The sequence below is a fragment of the Micropterus salmoides genome, unplaced genomic scaffold (genome assembly GCF_014851395.1).
Source record: "Micropterus salmoides isolate LMB-PRFRI ecotype aquatic unplaced genomic scaffold, ASM1485139v1 Ms_hic_scaffold_1, whole genome shotgun sequence".
In the NCBI taxonomy this organism is placed as follows: Eukaryota; Metazoa; Chordata; class Actinopteri; order Centrarchiformes; family Centrarchidae; genus Micropterus; species Micropterus salmoides.
Window position 1 is genome coordinate 43,983,486 of NW_024040040.1, and position 24,308 is coordinate 44,007,793.

The 24,308-nt window shown below is 41.3% G+C and overlaps 1 protein-coding gene across 4 annotated transcripts in view; it reads right to left on the bottom strand.

Annotated features, from left to right (window-relative positions):
• Positions 1-24,308, bottom strand: part of cacnb2a (calcium channel, voltage-dependent, beta 2a) — an 85,776-nt gene that overhangs the window by 40,601 nt on the left and 20,867 nt on the right. Inside the window, exon 1 of one of the 4 annotated variants that reach the window (XM_038729896.1) lies at positions 5,996-6,319. The exons of the other annotated variants lie outside the window; for them this stretch is intronic. Coding sequence (XP_038585824.1) covers positions 5,996-6,028 — 33 coding nt within the window. The 5' untranslated portion in view covers positions 6,029-6,319. Of the gene's footprint in view, positions 1-5,995; positions 6,320-24,308 lie in introns of those variants that run through there. 4 annotated transcript variants of the gene reach the window in all.

Sequence of the window (24,308 nt, forward strand, 5' to 3'; positions counted from 1 at the left end):
CTACATCTCATGTAACCAATAAACGTTACCTTGTTTAAGATCTACCAGTTGTGCCTATATGTTTATGGCCCCCACACCCCTAGACCAACAGGGGGGTCGTAACATATATGGGGGCTCGTCCGGGATCTCCTTCTAGAGGAATCCCAATTGGCATTAATTGGTTCTTGGTAACAGTTGAGTGACTAGCTTGACGGTAATGAGGTACAGCTTGCCTGATTCAGGGAATCATGGCCGCTGCACGTTTTGAGATTGAGGTCTTTCTAAAACAGCCCTCAGTAGAGAAATTTGAGCTGTGTCGGAAAGACGAGTTGCTCCAGTTAGCAGCCCACTTTAGCATCTCGGTTCCCAAAACCATTCTTAAAAAGGAGTTGAAGCCTATGCTATGGTTAGCATTAGTTGAGAGGGGGATACTTGTAGTGCCAGAACCGCCCGAGAAAGAGCCCATGTTCCCAGTTGCTGGTTCAGCTGCCAAAGGGGAGGTCACGCCTACCCCTGACAATGCCACGGACGTACCGGACTCAGACAAAGTAGGTGAAAGGCCGGCAATGCCGTTCACGCTGCCCAGGTTTGATCCGTCCTCTGCCAGCAGTGCTCGCTCGCTAGGAGAAGCGCGGCTCAAGGTACGCCTTGCCCGTCTCCAGTATGAAGCACAGGACAGAGAACGTCAGAGGCAACTCCAACTAGAAGTGAGGAGAATGGAGATTGAGGCTGACCAGGTGGTGAGACTGCGGAAGTTGGAGCTAGAAAGCGCCAACGCAGCTATGGCTGGTGGGGCTGCAGGTAAATATAGATTTTTACGAAAACAGCTCGAAAATTGTTTTTTTATGTATGTGAATTTTTTATTTATGAAATAATAAAAAGAGATATCCAAAATCCCCTCTGTACAAACATTTGAGTATAATGTTTCAACAAAATAAAACAATAATTCTGAACCTGCGTTCAGATTTCAGTTCTTGAAAATTAGCGCATTTTTCATTAGATACTGCCTCATTTGCATATTTAAATATTTCTGAAAACCTGTAATACAATTTTTTTTGTCTAAATGTAAGTAATAAACTAGGAAATTTTATAGTGATATCTATTATTTAAATGTTTTACCCAATTCACCTGCTACTTAATTTGAAAGATTTTAAATAATCACATTTGGACATGCGTGATTTGTACTGGACAGCACCTGTTTTTGTGCTTATTTTAAAAGTTTTTTGCACTAATATTCTCCACTTGTACTTTTCATGAATATGTCAGCTGTGTAACATAATCAGAATGTTTAATTTGGCCTTTATGTGTTTGATTGTTAAACTATCAAGGCTTAATCCCTCACTGATGATAAAACATGTGTTTGTTGTTGAAGTGAGCTTTGGTCGGGAGGGCTGCAACTAATGACTCTTTTCAGTGATGATAAATATGTTGATATACAAATGTCAGAAAAAAAAGTCTAAAAAAAAGATTATTCAGTTCAGTCCAAACCCCTAAAATATTATTATAATGTTTATTATCATATATTACGAACAAAATAATCAATAATCTCAGAAAAACTGGTATCAGTGAATATTTTACATTTTTGCTTTAAGAAGAATGACACAATTAATAATCAAAATAGTTTCAGATAAATTTTAGTAAAATTATTTAATTATTCACTATGATGTGTCTCATTATCTCTGGTCTAATCACCTTTTCATGTAATGTACCATCACACACATCACACTGCAGACCTACACAGGTGTTTGCAAACATTCGTGCTGATTAGACTTACCGTAAAACTTCAATTAATAGCAGAGTCCCAAATAGCCGCCTATCCCGTTTACTGGGCTGGTGTGGGAACACATTTTGACAAATAAATGCAGGTCCCCATTAAACACCTGGTCTGTTTTTTATAGAAGTTCTTTTAATGTATAAAACCCCTTAAACTCTGTGGGGTCGCCTGCTTAAGCTGCTTACATTGGTAATACAAATAGCCTATTAATGTTTAAACGTATGATCTATAGCCTATGTCAGTATGGACATGCTAAACATCGTTAAGATTCTCCACAATTCAATCGTTCAGTTCATTTAAAGGAAACGAGCCCCAAACTCTAATTCTTATAGATTTACCGGTGTAACATGCATGGTACAAGAGATGAAAAGAGGAAAAAAGTTGCGACTCACGTTACCTTTGAAGCGCTCGTTAAGTCAGAATGTGTCAGTTCCTTGATTAACATTATTTATATTCCATTACTCTGTAAGGGTCCACCGATCAAAAGAATCAAAACAGCTTTTCTTAAAAATTAATCCAAGTTGTGAATCCTGTCATGTGAAGAGCATTGCTCTCTGTCTGCTAACTTCTGCCACAATTCTCACATCCTGCGCCCTGTTGTTGTTTTAGTTACGTTGCTGCCTTCAAAATAAAAGCGCATAAGCTGTCTGTTGGAGCTAGAACAAATTACTGACGTGTATTTGATATTATTGGGTAATTTTTATACAAGTAATATTCTCTTTGAAATAAATAAACTGTTTCATAGTAGCCTATTTCAGTTTTGTGCAAGAGGAATTAAAGGCCTGTCACATATGGACGCCTGTCCCAAATAAAGGCAGGGTAAAATCAGTGATTTTAGCAAATAAAAGCCCGGGCTATTAATCAATGTTTTACGGTATGTTGATGTTGGGAGGAGTGCTATGATTCACATCAGCAATGAGGTCAACGAACCCCATTAACCAAAAGTAAATATAAATGTCTCATTTCTCGTCAAATGTGTTACAATTACTGCACGTTAAACATAGTGTTTCGCCCTCCAAACACCCCTTCATAATCAGCCATGTTAACTATACACAGATACAGACACTCACATAGGCAATTAAACACACTCTAAAAAGACACAGTAGGTTCTGCTTGATGTGAGGAGTTTGGCGGGTTCAGTCCCATGAATACTTTAAAGTACAACTCCTGAACAGACAGATCAAACAGGAGCTTCTTTGTGTGTGTGTGTGTGTGTGTGTGTGGGAGTAATTAGACAGCATATAGATTAAGCAGACTGATAGTTCTCTCATATACCCACAACTAGAAATCAATAAGAAACGGTCTTATTTTCCAGGAGTATTATGCCAATATGCCGGCTCGTTGTGCTGTATGAAAGGTACGGAGGCAGAAAGGGGGGTCCAATTTGATCTGCTTCTGATCCAGGAACATGGGTGCTCACAGAGACGGGACACGTCTGTGTTGTTTTACATGTAACGGGCTTTTTCTACACCGCTGGTTCAGGAAAGCCAATTCGCTATGTGAAAGCACACATGGTTGCGGTATTATGCCGCAAACGTTGGCATATTAACGGATGTTCTTGCCGCATTTATTGCAGAATCTCTGTATGAAAGCAGCAATGGACAACAGTATCTGCTGCATACGCACACAATGGACACACTGTAGCACATAATATCTGATTTAATGGCTTTAACTGGTCTGGTTCTGGTCTAGCTGAAATATCTGACATTAAAATAAATAAACTTTGAACATTGTTTCTTTATAATAGGGTTTTCTGTGTTGACTACTGTTGCCGGACTTGCTTTTAGAGGCTGATTACACATTACACAAGGGTGCGGCTGATGACAATCACGGGAAAATATTTGGACTTTCACCACCATATCATTCACACACACACACACGCGTGCGCGCACACACACACACACACACACGTCAGGGGTCAGGACCCCCCCCACACACAGACACACACCTTACATTTGTCCCCCCCTAAAAATCATTTAATAATATAATTATATATACTTACTTCAATAACGTCAAATAATACGTCAGTAGTAAACATCAATACAAGCGCAAATGGGGCAATAAAAGTATGTTTTAAGTTTAGAAACATTTTGAGTCCCCCCTCCCTTGCCTCACAGTTTGGTCCACTGCCTGCTTTCCCTCTTTTCGTTACCGACACACACAACTCTCCGGAGGGAAAGAAAGTTTGCACCTTTAGTAGTTGTGGAACTCCAGTAGGGCTGGCAGGGTTATGTTATTCACTTAGAACATCAGATTAACTGATTTTTTCTCTTTAATGCAGATGATGCTGAATCATTAATAAAGTAATCATTACACAAAATTGTGATAACCTATGTAGGCTATTTTTCCATGAGTCCACTATGTTATCTATTCTAACATTAGCTACAGCTAGAGATACGCTGATCGATCGAATAGGGACTGGAATAGGCAGATTTACATCTTAATTGGCCCTGACCGGTGACCGGGGCAGAGCACATCAACGTTACACGTCGTTTCACGTCATGCAGAGAGCGTTTCACTGGAGTGAAGAAGACATAACCTTTGCAATTTACATCTGCAGAGAAACACAGAGAAAGACACACTGTCTTATATTAAGTTAGAAGACACGGTGGATATTTTAAAGCATGGAGCAGGCAAAGCAACAGTGAACACAGCTGTTGTCATTCATACCACGGTGTCTCTATTGTTAATTAATAACAAGCCTCTTCCACAGGGAGCTCACCTGCTGCTGTGAAAACGGAATCTTGGGTGAAAAAATACCAAACTCAAGTTGTCTACAAAAACTGCTGACAAGTAAAGTCAGAGCAGACCGATACAGGCAGAGAGAGAGGCAGGTGTAGGTGTGTGTGTGTCTGAAGGGAAAAGCAAGTTGAGCAGATTACTGTGGTTTGTGAGTAAACACAAAAATAATGTGGAGAATTAGGTAGAAAAAAAATTATAATAGGTAATGTATTTTTTCAAATATTTTCAATTAAAATATATTTTAACATGGCCTATTTTTTTGTTGGATATTATGTGTAGCTACAAAACAGCTCACTTTAGTGAAAATGCGAATGTTATCTAACAGTCAATGTTTCATTATGACCACATAACTGAATGGAGCCCAGTGAGAATAGCCAATGTTTATGCTGGTGCTGATGGGGATCCTAATAAAAATCACTAAGAAAAGTTACAAACATGTTTGTGTATGCTGTCAGTTATAATTCTTAAAAAGAAAGAATCAGAATCGGCAGGTCAGACTTTTAAATAATTGGAATCAGCCTGGAAAAATGCAATCGGTGCATCTCTTACTACAACCAACACAGCGATAAGCCTGTGTGTGTACTGATCTTGGGCTAATATTGTAGATCTACCGTTGTGTTGGCTTTTGCTCAGTATGATGTTAAGTGGCAGATCAGCTGCATTTATATATCTAAGAGACGTCCTCTGTCCCAGACAAAACCTAAAATACTTTTATGTTGAGGATTCCAGATAATTAGGACAATATGACAGATGGTGAACCTATGAACCTAAGTCATATTTAAACAACTATTGCTTTGTGTAGTTGGCCAGATAGAAAGACAGAGAAAAGAGTGAGTACAAACAAGTCATGGTGATTTGGTAACATCACGGCACGTTATAATAATACTAGTAGTAAAGATTTCCTCTGTGTACAAGTATCCTATACAAGTATAATTTGGCAGTATTATTTGTGTCCCCTTCAAAAATATAGCTTAAGAAATTTTATGTTTATTGTCCCTCCCAACTGTAAGATGAAATTTACGCCCTTGGCTAAGGTGAAACTTTAACTTGTACTGTAGGTCAAAGCCAAGGTTTGTGTTCTCTACCAGTCTCGGCACATAAAGGCTGTTTACTTTCTTTCCCCCTCTCTGCTTGTTAACCACTGTCTCAGCTCCCTACTGTAAGCTAGTAGTGGTCACGCAGCGGTGCTCGCAAATTCAGACAAGATGCTTAACTGATGTCTTTGTCTCAAAGCAGCAGCACACTGCAGCAGAGTCACAGTGTGCATCGTGAGTGTGACACTCACTAACTTTCAGCCAAGGCAACGAGAGAAAAATAGGAAGTGTATGATTACGCCCCTTTAAATCCTGCACTAATAATCTCCATTCTCCTGCAGTCCAAGCCCTTCCTCTTTGTTCAGAGGGTAGACAGAAGAAGAGTGAGAGGTACTTCCGAGTAAGGCTCAGAAAAATGTGAACGGATACTGTTTAAGTTGCAGAAAGCATGTTTACTCAAACTTACCAGATCTGACTCCTCACTGCCGGAGTGATACATTTCTGCCTTACTCGACTCTGTGCTGTTCAGCCCGGCTGGGAGAAAGTCTCCTCAGCTGCTGCCCATCTCCTCTCGAGCACAGGAACTCCTACCAGCCTGACTGCTTCGCTCCTACAAATCCCCTTGTTCTAGCTCCCGGGTGGGGGAGACGGCTTTGCCTCTGTAGCCCGAGCAGAGAAAGTTGAAGCCGGAGGAGAGACGTTAGTTCCTCTCAGCCCTTGTTTGGCCTACTTTAGTCCCTGAGAGGCAGAGAAAAGACAAGCGTCTTTCCCACGCTGGGAGAACACTCCTTCAGAGCGCCGCGACCGTCCTCCAGCCCCCAAAAACAAGCCCCACTGCCCCTCTCCCCTCCCACACACACACACATATATACACTCTCAGTTTCACACACACACACACACACACACACACACACAGCCAGTTAGGAAGTAAGATCTCTGGCCAACAGGGCCAACCTGAAAATTCCAGAAAGCACCAAAAGCAGCTGCAGAAGCTTTTTATGTCTGTGTGTGAGTTTGTGATCTGGGGAGTTTACATGGTAGAGAGGAAGGCTGAAGGATTTGAACTCACTGTATAGTCTTAACACATGTTGCTGAGACCAAAACGTCAGGAAGTAATTATCTTCACTACATCGCCGAAATGCCATATTTGCTTTCATCATCAAGGGGACCAAAGCCATTGAAACTTTCCGTTTGGTCACTTGATGGCAACCAGTTTTGCCTGTTCTTAGCTTTACATAAAAAAATAAGACAAACAGAAGTTACTTTGCAGAATAAGAGCACACTACAAATGCTTAGATCAACACAATTAAGGTCATATAAAGTTGGTTTAGTGACAGCTTTCTATTACTCCAGTGTAATGCAAAGAAACTGTAGTGGTTACTGTAAAAAAAATAAAATAAAGAAGCTCATTTACTTCAAAGAAACTCACAGCAGATCCATCTCTTTGTGATCTGACATCAGACACTCTGAAGCTGTGATGTATGTTTTGTAATCCCGCTGCTGTTACGTCACAGCTCATGTAGGCTGAGCAAGTTAAACATTCAATCAAAGAGTTAAAACACAAGTTGGAAACTGACACAGCTGGTTGAAGGGTTTAACAAAATGAAACCATAACCAATTAAAATGTTCCTGTTATTAAACAGGAGTGACAACAGAGGAATGTAGCTATGTCACTTAAAAACCACCGAACAGCACAGACGAGAACTGAATAGTCAGATAAATTTTATGTACAACCTGTAAGATCATACAACTATTAAACTACAAGCCCTGAGCCGGCTCGACATCCTGGTAAAGCCCAGATTTGTATTTTTTAGTGGAGAGAAAATGTTTTCTGGACAGCCGGTCTAAATCCTGGATTATATTGTGTTTGATCAGGGTTAACCCCTTTTTGAGGATTACCATCCAGGATGCGTGCTCAGCACGTGACAAACTGTGGGATAGTTATCCTCATCTCACCAGGACAATTGTTTCAAGTCCTGGTGCATCAGTTTGCAATAAAACCCTTCTGTTGAACAAGCTTGAAAGTTCAGTTGTTATATAACATAACCATTTTATCGTGTCTTTTTATAAGATATGTGCTGCATAAATTAAGTTTTATTATCACTATATAGCAATATATTTCAGTATAAAACTACAAAACGATTCACTGTCTTACAGAGAGTTAGATAAGTAGATATAATAATATTATTATTATTAATACCACTCATGTCTGTCCATTAAGCTACAGCCAGCTGCCAGTTAGTTTAGCTTAGCGTAAAAACTGGAAACAGCTAGCCTGGCTGTTATGTGCCAAACTATTTCTTGGCCAGGTAACCTCATGGTGAAAATAAGACACCTAGCCAAGAAAGTTTCGTTCAGATATAATGTGTCAATTTGTGAGTTTACGAGGTGGTAGGCAGATTTTGTTACCTGTGGTTTCCCACGTTTCCAGTATTTGTGCTAAGATAAGCTAACTGGCAGCATCTTACATATGAGTGGTATCAATCTCTTCATGAAGACTCTCTGTGCAAGAAAGTAATTAAGCCAATACCACAAATCACAATCTTTACAATCTGTACATACATGTACATATGACCTCCTTTGTACTTATACAGGTAATTTGAACCAAACAATATAATAAATATCAACAAAACAACTAATAGAGTTTTTAAAACACTCATATTAATGTGCCGTTGACCAAAATTCGACTGTAGTTTCAATTTTGATAAATATATTAGGGCTGCAACGATTATTTTTATAATACAACAACAATTCTGCCCAGTTTCCCGAAGCTCAAGTTTTAGCTCATATCTTGTTTTGTCCAACTCTCAGTCCCAATCCTAGAGCTATTTAATTTATTATAGAAGATAAAAACAACTGCAAATATTCACATTTCAGAACCTGGAACCAGTGCATTTTTGCCTTTTCAAAATATATCACAGTTTGTAGTCCAATACAAACCCTGCAGTGGGAACACGAGGTCATGGTAAATGAAGGGGAAAAGCAGACTCTAATGAGCCTGGAGGCAAGAACCACAACATGCTGAGCGTGATGACAGTTGATCAGGAAGTGTGATCTGGTGTCTCTGACTGCTCACTAAAAATTACTTTTGCATATGAGGTCTGCAACACACTGCTAGAAAATCAAAGCACTGAAAAAAACCAAGTGAGATTATGATAATAATAATAATAAGGAAACATTTTGAATGGTGATTTTAAGAGGCCACATAATTCAAATAATGCTTAAACATCACATGTTTATTGATCCTGTTTCCCAGCCAGGGCTTTTATGCTGAGGACACCCATAGTAAAGTTTACTGTGTGTAATGTGTCTAATGGGTTTTCGCTGAAAGCCTCACAAGCATACGCTGTTTTCATTGTTTTTAATTAACAAAAGCAAATACAGCTATAGTCTCGATTGGCTGCTTTATTTTGTGTAATTACTATAATGTGATGATACAATAGCCTTTTTCGCTGCTGACAGCAGCTTTCAGCTCTCTCTGAATGGGCTCTCTGAATGGGATTTGACAGATCAATGTCTTCTAGTTCGGCCAGAGCCGGGAAATGAGTGCCGGCTTTGCCTTTGGCTTATTGATCAGTATACATGCATGACGTCAGCAGGCATTCACAATGACAAGCACACAAGGCCAACAAGGATACCTTACAAAACCAGCATACAGTAATAGGACCACAAGGGGCGATCAATACAACATCCCAGTGTGCTTCCCTTAGGAAAACTATGACATTGCCAACAGTTGTTTCGTTTCAGTACGTAGTTACTAAGGAGTCACCTTGTACAGTATGGAGAGGCTGATTCTGCTGCTCTTACATTTTCCATAATACAACAGCTGTGCTGTGCAATACCTTTAAGTTTATAATGCTCATCATAATGCAGTGTAATTCATCAGCACCATCAACTACAGCCTCCAAAATTACAATACAATATAACCAACACCTCTAAGACAGTTTCAACAAAAATTGAATATTATAACCTTCATGAAAGAAGGATTTATTACAGGGCTGTTGCATTAGAATGCATTAGTTATAGCTGATGTAGGTGTGCACTGTTTAAAGTAATGAAATTAGCTGTATCGGGGTACCAGCAAATCTGCAACATGTATGACTGTTTATGATGTAACAGCACAACAGCAGTTGTGCAACAGCATCATGTTTTCATGTTTTCATTTCACCATAGACATTTCTCTATTAACGTGTCGATATAGCTCTTCAATACACAGTATATCAGGATCCTTAAATGTTAAATCCGTAACAACAATATATGTGGTTTTCTACATGGTGTTTAAAGGCTGATGATAGTCTATATTTGTGTTTTTATCGGCAATAATCACATAAAAAGCATTTATGGAGGTCTCTGCCACAGGAGCATTGGCTACTAGTTGTTAATTGGATCAGTTCACTGTTGATTGACAATATGTGTTGCAGTGTTGCTCATGTTGCCTTTTGGTCTAAATTTACAGCCATCTAAACAAATACATATATGTGCAGTTTAGTGAAAATGGCTGTTTAGTGCTGAAGTTTAATTGTGAAGGAATGAGGTATTGGTGGTGAGCGGTTATTAATTATTGATTAAAATCTGCATCCCACAGTCAATCATTTCTTTTTATTCGGGCTGCAACCAACGATTACTTTCATTATTGATTAAGTGAACATACGTTCTTTCTATAAAATGTCAGAAAGTACGCTCCCAGAGCCTTGGTGATGTCTTAAATAGCTTGTTCTGTCCAACAAACAGTTCAAATCCTAAAGATTTTCAGGTTTATATCAAAGATACTAAGAAAACCTGCAAATATTTACATTAGAGAGACAGGAACAAAAGCATTTGTCAAGCCCTCTGCCTCCTCTTAGCTGGGAATCTTTCTCACTCTCCCTGTTTGTGCTCTAGACTACAGGAGTGGGATCTGGTGTGTGGGTGCTGAGTGACCAGCTGCTAATCATCTCCAATCTACTCTGTTTTATATATGCCAGACTGTAGACTGAGCTACATAGTTAGTCTCGCTCCAGCCTTGTTTATGCTGTCGTATTTGTTTAGCAGTTGGCTAACTCCTGTTTCTAGTGCTTTGCACTCTCTGGACTGACTCCTACCTCTGTCCCTCTCAGACTTCTCCCTGGGAAACTATGCCTGGATCTCTGAACCCCCTCTGCCTGACTTCTGTGCCTGCCTCTCGCCTCTCAGCTCCCAGCTTAGCACCAGCACTCTCGTGATCCACACTCACTGGCCACTTTACCAGGTACACCTTGCTAGTTGCAACTTGCCAGGTTGGACCCCCCCGCAGTTGCTGCGGATTTGTCGGCTGCACATCCATGATGTGAATCTCCGGTTCCACCACATCCCAAAGGTGCTCTATTGCAGTGGTCGGCAATAGGCGGCCCACAGGCCAGAACCGGCCCGCCAGCAATAATATCATAATATTATTATTATTAATTATAGCGGCTGGTGCTGAAATAGATCCCAGTCATGACAGCTACAGGTACTCACACAATCACTTCCTCTTAAGTGATTGTGCCTCCAAAATAACAGGAGAACGTTTTTTGCAGCAATGCTTTATGTCGAGTTTATTGAGAGCTTTTACTTTGAAAAGTTCTAAAGGACATTCAGAAGAGTCTCTCGCATGCTTGACACACATCTAAAAAGCCGTCAGTAAACGTGTGAGTGGATTCCCCTGAATTTCCTCCTGATGCCAGACTTATTTGCTGACCCCTGCTCTCTTGGATTGAGATCTGGTGACTGTGGAGGCCAAGTGAACTCACTGTCATGTTCAAGAAACCAGTTTGAGATGATTTGAGCTTTGTGACATGGTGCATTATCCTGCTGGAAGTAGCCATCAGAAGATGGGTACACTGTGGTCATAAAGGGATGGACATGGTCAGCAACAATACTCAGGCAGGCTGTCACGTTTAAATGATGATCAGTTGGTACCAAGTGGCCCAAAGTGTACCAAGAAAATATCCCCCACACCGTTACACCACCACCAGCAGCCTGAAGCGTTGATACAAGGCATGATGGATCCATGCTTTCATGTTGTTTACGCCAAATTCTGACCCCACCATCTGAATGTCACAGCTGAAATCGAGACTCATCAGACGAGGAAACGTTTTTCCAAACTTCTAATGTCCAATTTTGGTGAGTCTGTATGAATTGTAGCCTCGGTTTCCTGTTCTTAGCTGACAGGACTGGTACCCGGTGTGGTCTTCTGGTGCTGTAGCCAGTCTGCTTCAAGGTTTGACGTGCTGTGTGTTCAGGTATGGTATTTTGTATACCTTGGTTGTAACAAGTGTTTTTTTTCAGTTACTGTTGCCTTTCTGTCATCTCGAATCAGTCTGCCCATTGTCCTCTGACCTCCGACATCAACAAGGCATTTTCTTCTACATAACTGCCGCTCACTGGATATTTCCTCTTCTCCTTTCTCTGTAAACCCTAGAGATTTTGTTGTTGTTGTTGTTCGTGAAAATCCCAGTAGATCAGCAGTTTCTGAAATACTAAGACCAGCCTGTCTGGTACCAACAACAACGCCACGTTCAAAGTCACTAAATAAGGTGGTATTATGATTTCAGGCTTTTTCCCCTCTTCTTTATTGAGTTATGTACCTTTTTTGGGCATGTAATAGGTTTGCAAAGTGAAGAAGCCCAAAGGGAGTTCCCATCTCCCACAGAAAACTCTGTTCTGAACTGCTTGAAAACAGCTCGTTGGTAGTCCAGCCGCTTCCCTTTTATCCCTGTGACGTTACAGGGATGAAAGCTAAATGCGCCTCAAGCGGCTAGTCTGACAAGCCTTCAAAAACACGGGTGGAAAAACACTGAGCTGCAACACACACCTTTCCTCTCCCTTCCAAACACTAGCTACACTCCAGGCAGTCTCTACATCATTACTGTGATGTAGAGACAGAGCTTAGTTAAAACTTTATGGATAAAAAATACTTTTGTTACAGATTAATAACTCACCACTCGCCCTTCTCTGCTTCTGATTGGCTAGTAGTCCTTAACTAGGAACTGCGCATGTGCAACTCCCAACAAAGATCATCTAGAGACAAGATGTATCACTCCATAACTAAAACGAAGCTTTCAACAAAGGGTGAAAAGAGGAGCTGCAGCAATGTGCAGTGTTTTTTGAAAATGAAACCATGTAAACCTGTTCTGGTAAAACCCCTAAATAGGATTTTGAACCTGAAAATGAGCATAATACCACCTCTTTAAATCCTCTCTTTCTTTCCCACTCTGAGGCTCGGTTTGAACTCCAGCTCCAGCTCAAGTTGTCTTGACCACGTCGACATGCCTAAATGCATTGAGTTGCTGTCATGTGATTGGCTGATTAGCTATTTGTGTCAACAAGCAATTAAACAGGTGTACCTAATAAAGTGGCCAGTGAGTGTATAGACCTTGCTTCCCACTTATTCAAAAGTATTTTGTTAATAAAACGTTCATAGCTCAAGTTCCCCGTCACAGTGTGTTGTTTTGCATTTTAGTTCACTCACTTAAATCCGGTGTGACATCTTCATTGCTTAAAAGTTAAAATTACCAATTTGTCGACTAATTGTTTTAGCCCTACACTTTGTAGATATGAATCATCATCATCATCCTTTTTTAAAAGTGTGAGTGCAGAGTCAGTTCAGTCACCCTGGAGCTGCTGGAGATTCAGTACAACGGTGATCACACCTGTGTACTTGTAGTTACAGGACACTCTTTGAGACCAATCTTCCTGTATATCAGGAGTGGACACAGGTGTCTGACACTTTTTTATGCCTGTGGGACTCCACAATGGCCACCACTTGCTATCAAAATAAACAGGACAAAACAAAACCTCTGCACTCTGTCAACATACTTGCCAGCAACATCTGCAGTGTTTTTTAACTGGCCATGTTTCACACAAATGATGTTATAAGGACGTTTAGTAAACTTAAAAAGTTCACTAATGGGCTAAAAGACACCCTAATCAGATCACTGAAGATCTGTCAGAAAGCCCCTCCAAAGGTGTTTTGCTTTGCCAAGAATGCTATTACACTAATGAAACTCTCCAAGAGGACTTCAAATGCTAGTGCATAAATCTTTCAGTTTCCCTGAAAGAAACACTCCCCTCCAGACGTTCCCTACAGGCTTAATTCTTGTCCAAGACATAAAAAGGCAGTGAAATCTTTTACTGAGCAAGTATAGCACTGCATTTAGCCGATCCTGTAATTGACCCTGTACGATCAGAACTTTTTTACCATCTGTCCACTCCCTCCTTCTTGAGTTTCCCTCTCTTTCTCTCTCTCAGATGCTCCTGGTCAGGTGATTTGTGGCCCTGACCCATATTTAAGGGAGGCTGGAGGAGAAGGAGGTCTCTCCCCCAGATAAAACAGCCGAATGACAGTCTTAGGCTCTGTCCACATGAACACGGGTTTCTATTAAAACATAGCTTTTTCAATGTGTTTTGGCCTTTCGTCCACAAGCAAACTGTATTTGAGGTCATTGAAAACAAACCTTTTTGAAATCTCCTGCCAGGGTGAAGATTTGCAGAACCTCTGTTTGCAGTGTATGCTGTTATCTCTTTTGTTTACACGGGGCCGCATTTTGTGCAATGGCTGAAACAGTGCCCATTCTAACATTTTTGTTTTGCTAACTTAATATTTGAGTGCGATATTGAGGACTAACTCCACTTCGCTGTCAGTCCACACATTTGATTCCTCCTTCCTTGATGCATCATGCTGGCAGCCTACCGGAAATATTTTTTTCATGCTTGGGATTGGCCAACCTGGCTTTAGGGTTACAGTTATATTGCCGACTGTGGGTTTGGCATGCTCCTGAGAGCGTTTTGTGTTTTTGCATTCTCATGTGGATGGAATTTTATTTTAAACCGAATGGGGAAAAACTCCCATGTCGAGTGGACTAGAACTTAGTGTTTTGTTTCTTTTCTCCTTATTTTGTGTTTATTTCTTTGATGATGGAGATTTTCGCCGCTTTATTTGCTAGTTTGGTAGACACACTGTTTGATAGGGGCGGAGCGGTGGTGCAGTACACTGTAGCCTCACAACAAGAAGGTTGTGGGTTCAAACCTCGGTTGCCCCGGCATTTCTGTGTGGAGTTTGCATGTTCTCCCCGTGTCCGCGTGGGTTCTCTCCGGGTGCTCTGACTTCCCCCCACCATCCAAAGACATGCAGGCTAGGTTACTTGGTGTCTCCAAAATTGTCCTTAGGTGTGAATGTGAGTGGTTGTCTGTCTATGTGTGGCCCTGCGATGGACTGGTGACCTGTCCAGGGTGCACCCCGCCTTTTGGCCAATTTCAGCTGGGATTGGCTTCAGCCCCCCACGACCCTGTATGTAGGTTGACGATGGATAGATGGATGGACTGTTTGATAGTTAGGGGAAGGGCTCTAATATTTAAGTATAATAAAAAAACTAAACCCTAAACTAAAAGGAGAAGTTGGATTTTTTGGCAAACTCCACATTAGGTATAAGTATTCGCTTATTGCTGAGAGCATTGATACTACTTTCATATGAACGCTGAATGTGTACCTGAAGCCAGCAGCAGGTTATATTAGCTTAGCATAAAGACTGGAAACAGGAGGGAGAACTAACCTGGCTCTGTCCAAAGGCAACAAAATCCATGAAAACCTATTTTTGACGTAAAACGCGTCAAGCAGCACAGAGCAGATGACCAAGGCCGGAAGTCGGACACAGAAACGGCACAGGGAATCCCGTCGATTTTCAGAATAAAATACCCTGTGCAGACACCCAGTCGTATAACAACAATAAACACAGTCAAAACAGACAAAAAAGGAAACAATTTAACTACGTAGCCTACTTAACCATGGTACAAGCACAAAAATCAAGCACAACTTACCAAATCAACTAAATCTAAACAATTCCGCAAAATCAGGCAGGCAAAACGCTCTTATTCTGAAATGCTCCATGTGGAATGTGCAGCCCTGCAAGGAACGGGGGGGGAAACGGTTCACAGAGACCTGTGATCGGTAGCAGAAGCACACGAAATGACAAATAAACAACAAGTCAACAACATGGGGCAGGCTAAACGCTCCTCTGCTGAAATGCTTCTGAGACGCTTCCATTGTGAGTTGACACGGGGCTGAGGACGGATCCAAACTGCGGCACAGCCGAAACGCAGCGCACACTCTGTGAGTCCGGCGTTAGAGTACAAACATGAGAGTTGTATTGATCTTCTGATCCTATTCTCAGCAAGGAAGCAAATGAGTGCATTTCCCAAAATGCTGGAGTGGTCTTTTAAAGACCAATGTATTTAAAAAGTTGGACACATTTTGTTACACAAGAAAAACTATTTTTGTAGAAAAACTTGTTTATTCCATTTATTCTTATTTATTCAAAAAAGTAAGTTATTAAAGAAGTGCTGTTTTTGTACCAGTAGAACAAATTTCAAATGACACCCACCCTACTCATATGTAATGAATGTAAAGCTTGAATTTAAGGCAGGACTGTACTGATCATGATGCATAACATCCACATCAGCCTGGAGAATCCTGCTGGGCCTAGTGAAACCCCCTGGGGCTGTAGCCGGCATCTGACTGAGGTTACCTAGCTACAACACATGCCAGGCCGCTTGAGCCTTGGGACCATCTCTAATTACAGACAACAAGAGAAAGGAAGGGAGGGAAAATGAGGGATAGAGACTGACAGCAGGAGTAAGAAATAAAGATGGAGATAGAGATAGAAGCCCCAGCTGCTCTGTTTCCTGCTGCCTCTCTGAGCGACTCGAGAGTTCACTGCTGTTTCCTCCACCAAAGGGCATCCTGCAGCATGTGTACAAGACCTGAGAACAGCACTGAATCTGCGCACACATCACACAACTGAAGCTAAAACTTCTCTGTAACTGACAACACAGGAGTAAAGTCTAAAGCCTCATCCTATTATTGTAATATTAGAAGAGTACATTTCCAGTTGAGGCCAAAGAATGAAGTTTAAAGTTGAGTAAAGCTTACCCTTCCCAAGATGTGTCTAGTCAGTGGAGATAAAGAAAACTTGTCAAGCATGCCTAAGGGAATGAAGATCATGAGCTCGGAGTTGGAGGACATCGAGTGGAAGCAAAGACTTGATGATTTCTGAAGCGCTGACATGTACAACAATGTACAACGTTGTGGCGGCTGCAGTGCAGTGTGTGGTGCTGAGTCACTTCACACTCGCTGAACACATCAACACATCGGCTGTCCCACATGGAGTCATAGGAAAAACTATTCAGCTGGCAAATTCGGTCCAATACGGTCACGCACAGGTCAGGCAAACCCAGGCAGAGGGCGATACACTCGCACACTGTACACAAACACTTCTCACTCTCAGATTACAGTGACTACCCCTGTCTTCTGGTGACACACAGATATGATGGATGTAAGAGGAGATCAAGAGACACAGACATCATACACATGAGTGGACTTAGAGAGCTAGGGCCTGGTCATTTTTAATTAGTTAAATGGACGGCATGACATCTGGTAATTTAGTGATAACACTCACACAATAACTTGATCTTGTAAATTAAGAAGGCACTGCATTAACTTGTGTTGCCCTAACCTTAAAGGACTAGTCCATCATTTTTGGAAAAATGATTGATGATTACCACTCTCATGTCTGTTAATTAAATACATATCTGTTGCCAGCAGCCGGTTAGCATAGCTTAGCATAAAGACTGAAAACAGAGGAAAACTGCTAGCCAGGCTTTATCCAAAAGGTAATAAAATGCACCTACCAGCACCTCAAAAGCATACATCTATAGCGCAAAGGAGTTTGCTGTATTAGGCTCTGGATATACCTATTAGTAAGATCTCTAATCCTCACTGGCCTCATGATTCGATTTCGATTCACCTGCCAACAACTCGACTGCGATTCTCAATGTATAGCATCCTCAATTTTCAATATTACTGCACATTATTTCCATTAATAAATACAAGCAATCAGCCAGCATCTGTGTCACCCTCCTCAGTACATAAACCTCTCTCAGAGGTGGCAAAGTTGACAGCGCCTCCTCAGTTCTTGGCTGATTAGCTGTACTCGCTGTAATCTTTACCATTGCAGATGTTTGCTCAGGGTGAAAACGGCTAATGTGGTTTCTCAAATTTGTTGTATTAGCAAAGTATTTAATTTTTGTTAGGCAGATTTGTCCAGCTTGTGCTACCTGGTTCATAAATTCCAAAATATGTCCACTAGTGGTGTTTGTTTTTTTTAACACTCGCTACTGGATCTGTGCCTCACTCCGCTATATCTCCCACTATGTAAAGTAATGTTAGCCTGAAAAATTCCAAGATTTATAAATGGGAATCAGTCAGAACTAATCTCCACACACTGAAACTCCACACACTTCCAGTAAAGTAGGTCCTCAATGTTGACAACTGAGAAAATGTTGCCAGTAATACAAGATTAACAATGGGAAGGAAGCTCAAATGAGCTACTGATTGTGCACCAGAGCCCAACTGTATAAACAAAGCATTAATGGTTGTAGCCTGAATTTCCTCATAACTGATTTCTGTTTATTAAATTATCATTTTAGACATAAACATTAAACATGCCCAAGGGAATTAAAGATCATGAGCTCGGAGTTGCAGCAAAGATTTGTTGAATGATTCTGAAGCGCTGAAAGACATTATACCCCGATCCTTTTCTGTAGAATTTGGACTAACAACGCCACTTTTGCGTGCTAATCGCAGTCCAACTGTTTGAGCAGTACAGCAAGAGATGATCATCTGCTGTGTCGTCACATGCTCCTCTGTGTACTGTACAGGAGGGAGGGAATGATCCACGCTGCACACAATAACCACCCACAGGGGTGATTGCTTGTGGCCACTTGATCCCCAGACTCACTTTGTGATGATTGCTTCTGTCAGTAAGGGGATTTAAATCTGCTCCGGCCTTTCAACCAATCCAGGATTTAGAGTAGAAGAAATGACATGCAACGTGGTCGGAAAGCGTTAAAATATCTTCTTCATACTTTGGAGGATGTCGTAGTACAAAGACAATGCGAAAAGGAAACTCTACTTAACAGGAGAGGTTGCAAACATGGTGATTAAAATTTTGCAGACTTCCTCTAATCTCTGCTTCTATTCTTTTGAATTACTGGATTATCCAAACTCCTAACCCCCCCTGTGGAGTTTCGACCACTAACAGTGCTATAGAGCAATGTTTTTATGAATCCCCATTTGGTTTATAAAATGTGTGACACATGCACACTACACAATACTTATTCCTGCTCCCTCTCACTATGTCTCCATCGACAGCTGCTGGCGATGACACACAAATAAACATGGTAATGCACCAACAAAGGCAGTAAAGAAGAAGACTGCTGGTCGGTAAACGTGGATGTAAACAATGCACGATTTAAAACTTCACAGGGAAACTTCAACACTTCTAAAAATTCTTGAAATAATACAAGGAAAAAGAAAAATATCACATTTGTTGAACTAGTCACAAGCAGACATTGCTAAACTTCAAGGGATCAGAATAAAAGGTTCAAAAACACTGCCCTACATTGGGTAAAATGACAAAGATTAAATTCTTTTGCTCCACATGATCTAAATCAGTTTTCAAAGATAGGATTTAGTTGCATGAACCAACTCTTTCACTGGACCTGTTGGAAGTATCTACCCAGGAAAATAGAAAAATGACCCTGCAGATTGTCTTTCACCTACAAAAAAGCCTTGCGGGCATTAATGCTTTTCTACAGGACTAAAAAGGCAGAGACCCACACATTATTAAAAACTAAGCTATACTTGGAGAGGTATAGGCCTATGTAAACAGACCTCACAGACAGGGTATCAACTGTGACACTGTTTGTGTCATCACACACAAAACTGCACACAGCAAAGGATTGACGAACACAGAAGCTGAGCTATAAGAGCGATGCAAAAGCTTTTAGAAAACCACCCGGCACTACAACTAATAGTACAAGCTCTGGATTGAGAAGTAAGCTGCTGATTTACACAAAAGCAAGAACAGGTTGTTGTTGTTGGGGTTTTTTTTACCTTTGGCTTCTTGGACATGCTCGTTCTCCCACAAAGCCCGGGACACCTGTGTCGCCTCTCCGTTCCACTGCGACTGTAATGAATTATGCAAATCCCCTGGTTTTTGTTCAGAGTAGAATGACCCAGGGGTGCAAGCAGCTGACGCCTGGCATTAAAAAAAAACCCATCCTCTCTGCCTCAGATAACACTGACGGCTACGCTACCTGGCAAGTTGCTCTTAATACAACCCGTGTCACAGCCGTGGTGATATCTAGAGGAGAGGAAATGAGACGTGGTCATCCTCAAGAGCTCTTCCAACAGCAAGTGTCATGCCTCATGTGGAGTGAAGTGTCTCTCAGGCAGAATCACACACTGACATGCACGAGCAAACACACAAACACACAGTGGAGTGTTTAAGCTCTGCAGTGTCATGGCTAGCTCTGAAGTGTTTTTCTTCAGTAGGACGGGCGTTAAGCTTTAATTTGATGGTGTGACATCTGTTGCATGCTCAACTCCGCTACATGACACTATAAGAAGCAGGCCGAGAAACACCACAAACACAAACTTAAAGCACAAAAAACACACACTGTCAACAGGTACTTGCTGTTGTGAGTCAGCTTTCGTGTTACTGGAGAGTCTATGTGATGCTGGGCTGCAGTGGCAGAGCTGACTGTTGTAGTAAAACATGTGACCTCTTGCAGCTGTACATCTGCGGCTAGACAGACAGTCAGGCAGTAACAGCACCATCTGGAGTCCTAATCTGCCTGGCACTGCCCAGCCCTGTGATTATAAATGTGGTCCTCAAAGTCATTAGGCTTATTGAAAAGACAAACAGATACCTGGGATCAGTGCGCTGCAGAGGCGCTGCAACTCTACCGTACAAATCTGCATTTTCTGCAGACTGGTTTCTTGGTCAGTCTAACTGTTCATCCAACACTTTGGTCCAGAACATATCAGCAACCATCCACACTGTCATGAAATATGGCATTGATATTCAACACCCGCATACGCAGGATTCATAATGATTTTGTTAACCCTCTCAGGTGTCGTCTCAACACCAATCTGTCTGCCACTATCAATGTGCACAAGTCGCACTCTCTTCCTTGAGGCAGTTGTCATTGCTCTCAGACACTGTAGTGGGAGCTGTGGACAATTCTATAGCAAGGCTGCTGTTGAAGTCAAAGAAAGCAGGAAACGTTGGATGTGACATTCCTTTGTTAAACAGTTTACAGAGAGTGCATTATCTGCACTGCAGATTATGTGTGCTGTTTTTTAACTTGCTTCCTCATTCTACCTTGGCTAGCCAGCTTATTTTTTGTTTTGTAGACTTTGGGACAGTGGGATTTTGGGTGTTTTATGAAGGTCTTTAAATCCACCCATCTTCATCCGCTTATCCGGGATTGGGTCGCGGGGGAAAGTCTTTAAATATGAATATTTTGGTTTTGCATTTAGATTTTGTGTTTGTGTTGTTCTTGTTGACTATGGCCATTTGATGTGCAAGGTGTACATTTTGATTGTTGTACATCCTTTTTTTAGGTTTGATTTAAACAGAAAAAAAAGAAACCTATAAAAACAAACTTAACTTGAGTCAACTTTGCACATTTAAATTCTCATTATTTCATGAATTGCGATTAAATTCACTAAACACATTCATGCTCCTAAGGGTATGAACCCTTTTTGTAAAAAGTTAAACCTTTTTACATTTTCAGGCCCACACCTGGTCAAACTATGAGGAAAAACCCTCATCAGTTTGTTGGTTATTAAGGGCTCTGAAACACCATAACGTCAAACCAAAGGCGAACTGATAAACACTTATCGTATCGCCTTGTGTTGATTGTCCTGGTTTACCTTGAACTCCCCACAAAGACACAAAAACCACAAAAGACTATGAAAAAACTATGACCAGTTGACTGCCAGCATGCAATTAGTTTCTAATATAAAACACATTTTCATACCAGACATCATTATCAGTTCAACAGTCTTGTTATATGCATACAAAATGAAACAAGAAATTAAATGGTGTTATTAGATGTTAAAGGTAGTTAAAACCTGGACTAGCATATACTTCCCCATTTAGATTATTTGGTCATCTACCATCTTATTCTTATTAATGTTACAATAATATGCATGCGCCGCTTTATGAACATAAAAGATCCTCAAAGTATTGTCTCCTTTATCTTTATAACAGACTGTTAAATAATTTATCTTGCAAATTGTTTGCTCTTATCTTAATTTTTGTTTTTCACTTGTTTTTTTAATGTATTTTCCTGATTAGCTTCACCTTGTTTCGTTGTAATTATTTATTTAAAACTAAATAAAGCAGCATTTACAAAAAAAAATTGAAATGCAGTGAAATGTAAATTAAATAAAGTAAAACCTGGCTAAACTGTTTTAAGACTTGCTCTGCTGATTCTGGTGAGCTACATTAATGAAGACAGAGAAGCAGCACTGTGACTATATATTACCAGGCACTTTGGTACTTTAAGGTACTCAACTTTCCAGCTCTATGTGAGCAGGACTGATCAGGTTCTTTGTCAGGACAGTGAGCTGAGCAGCAGCGTGAGATATGCACCATATGGGAGGGTTGGGCAGAAGGGCAGCAGTGTTTCCCTCCGGAGGAAAACACATAGGTACAACTCTATTCATGCACATGTGCACACGTACAATATACTGGAGAAAATACAAGGCAATCGCAGCTTCAAACATGAATGCATTTTAAGGAGAGCACAACATTTATGAAGGAGAATTCTGCCTCAGGTTCATCACACCCTGACTGTGTCACTTGCACCTGACATACATAACGTAACTAGAGTTAATAGATTATATAACAAAGAGCCTGAGCTGAGTGGCTGGGGGTCATGCGACTGCAGAGTCAGATAGAGAAAAAGTCCACAGACAGACAGAAAGTAAATTCTGTAGTAAACCATAACTCCATCACATCCTCTCCTCCCTGCCCTACCCCCCTTTTCCCCAAGTAGCTGATTTCATCCTCGCAAAGCCACTCTCACTCTAATCTCCCCTGATCCGCCGGCACTGGCAAAGACTCAGATATCAAACTCACACATGTTGAAAAACCTGGGACAACATGACAGAAAATATTAGTTTACCTATTTATGATTAGGAACAAACAGCTATGCATTTTTCAGATTCGTCCTTGAGTTGCATCGGTCTATAATTTCAACTCATCAGCCACATTTCTTGTAACACAGACAGAGTCGGCAGACTGATAACCAGATTTCATAAAGTGGGCATGTAGTAGCTTGTAGTTATATAATACCTAAATCTCTAAGCCTGTCTTTGGAATAGCCATAGGAGCATCAAAAACCAATGGGAATATGCCGTTACAGTCTCTACATAATCTGTTGAATAGAAATTCTTATCAATAGTGATGCAAAAAATGTTACATGGCTTCCAGTTTTTTTTTTTTAAAGAGCACAACATAGAAAGCCACACATGCAGGAGTAAGTAGTTCAAGAGTAGAGGAGAAAACTCCATCAACACGCCTCACTTACCCATGAGACATTTTTATTCTTGGTTTGTTTAATCATGGCAACAAAAGCAGGCCGGCAACGCGGAGAGAGAAGCCCCCTCCTCAGCAGATTTCAGCCCCACAGCCTGTTGTGTGGGCAGGTCTGAGCCAGATCAGGGGTGATGGCCGGAGGGCACGTCACACTCAGCCATAGGTCATCATCTGCTGTGCGAACCTGCGAGCCCAAATCGCCTGCTCTGACTGAATCCAGCATCTGTCAGCAGGATCAGACCGCACTTAACGTAGAAGAAGAGGACGATGACAAAGTTTTTTTTTTCCAGGCTCCTTTACTTGGCAAAAAAACCCAAAGTCAAGATCATGTAAGATTTATCCAGCAAAGTCAGAGCCTCCTCCTCCTGACAGCACGCAGTGACCTGACGGACTGATTATGTATTCACGCAGAGTATGAATATGAAACATCCCAGCAGGTTTAACCCCGCCCTGCTGTGCCTCAGCGCACACCCAATCGCGGAGCAGATCTTTGTGGCCGGCTCCCGAGGGTGAGCTTATAGAAGCATTAGGATAAATGTACTGATTCTCTGGAGGAGGGGAAAGGGCATCTCCACTGACTGGCAGGTCAATGACACCTCCAGAAACAAAAAACAGAAAGAAAACAGGAAGTAGCAGAGGAAAACTTAAAGTAATTGACCTCATCTTCATCTACTGCAGGTGCCTCCTCCACTCATTACCATCCCCTCTTGTCTGTTTCATCTACTCTCCCTTCCTCTCCACCTACTTAATCTCACTTTCCTTCCTCTCCACTCTTCCCTCCCTTCGTCTCCCTCTCAGGGGTATGTCTCCCCGCCCGGCTGGTACCTGTTGTCATGGCACTTCTTCGCTAAGAGACGAGGAGCGTGACAGATGCTCAGTGAAAATGGGATTCTCTCTCTTTCTCTCATACCTTTTCGTTCAAAAGGTGGCATTTATCTCTGACCTTGAATCAAATCTACTCTCCGTGGCAACAATTTGGCCTCTAAATGCTGTCCTACTGCAATCTACCTCACGTTTGTCTCATCTTCCTTTCTCTGACACCTACTACTCCTCACTTGTTGCCGTCTGTTTGCAACGAGTCGATTGGGATTACTCGTTTAAGATCAGTGGAGAGTTTTGAGGCTGTCCTTGTTGATTTGAGTGGCTACACTTAAGGGGAATTGAAATACAGACAAGCTACATAAACAACCAGAACAACCAGTGCTTTCAACTGGAATAAAATGGTGCCAGTAGTTCAAACCAACAGCCAACAGTATATCACATTTTATTCCACAGTTTCTGTGTCTAGTATCATACTTTTAATTCAGTTTAATACAATTCATCTTATTTTCC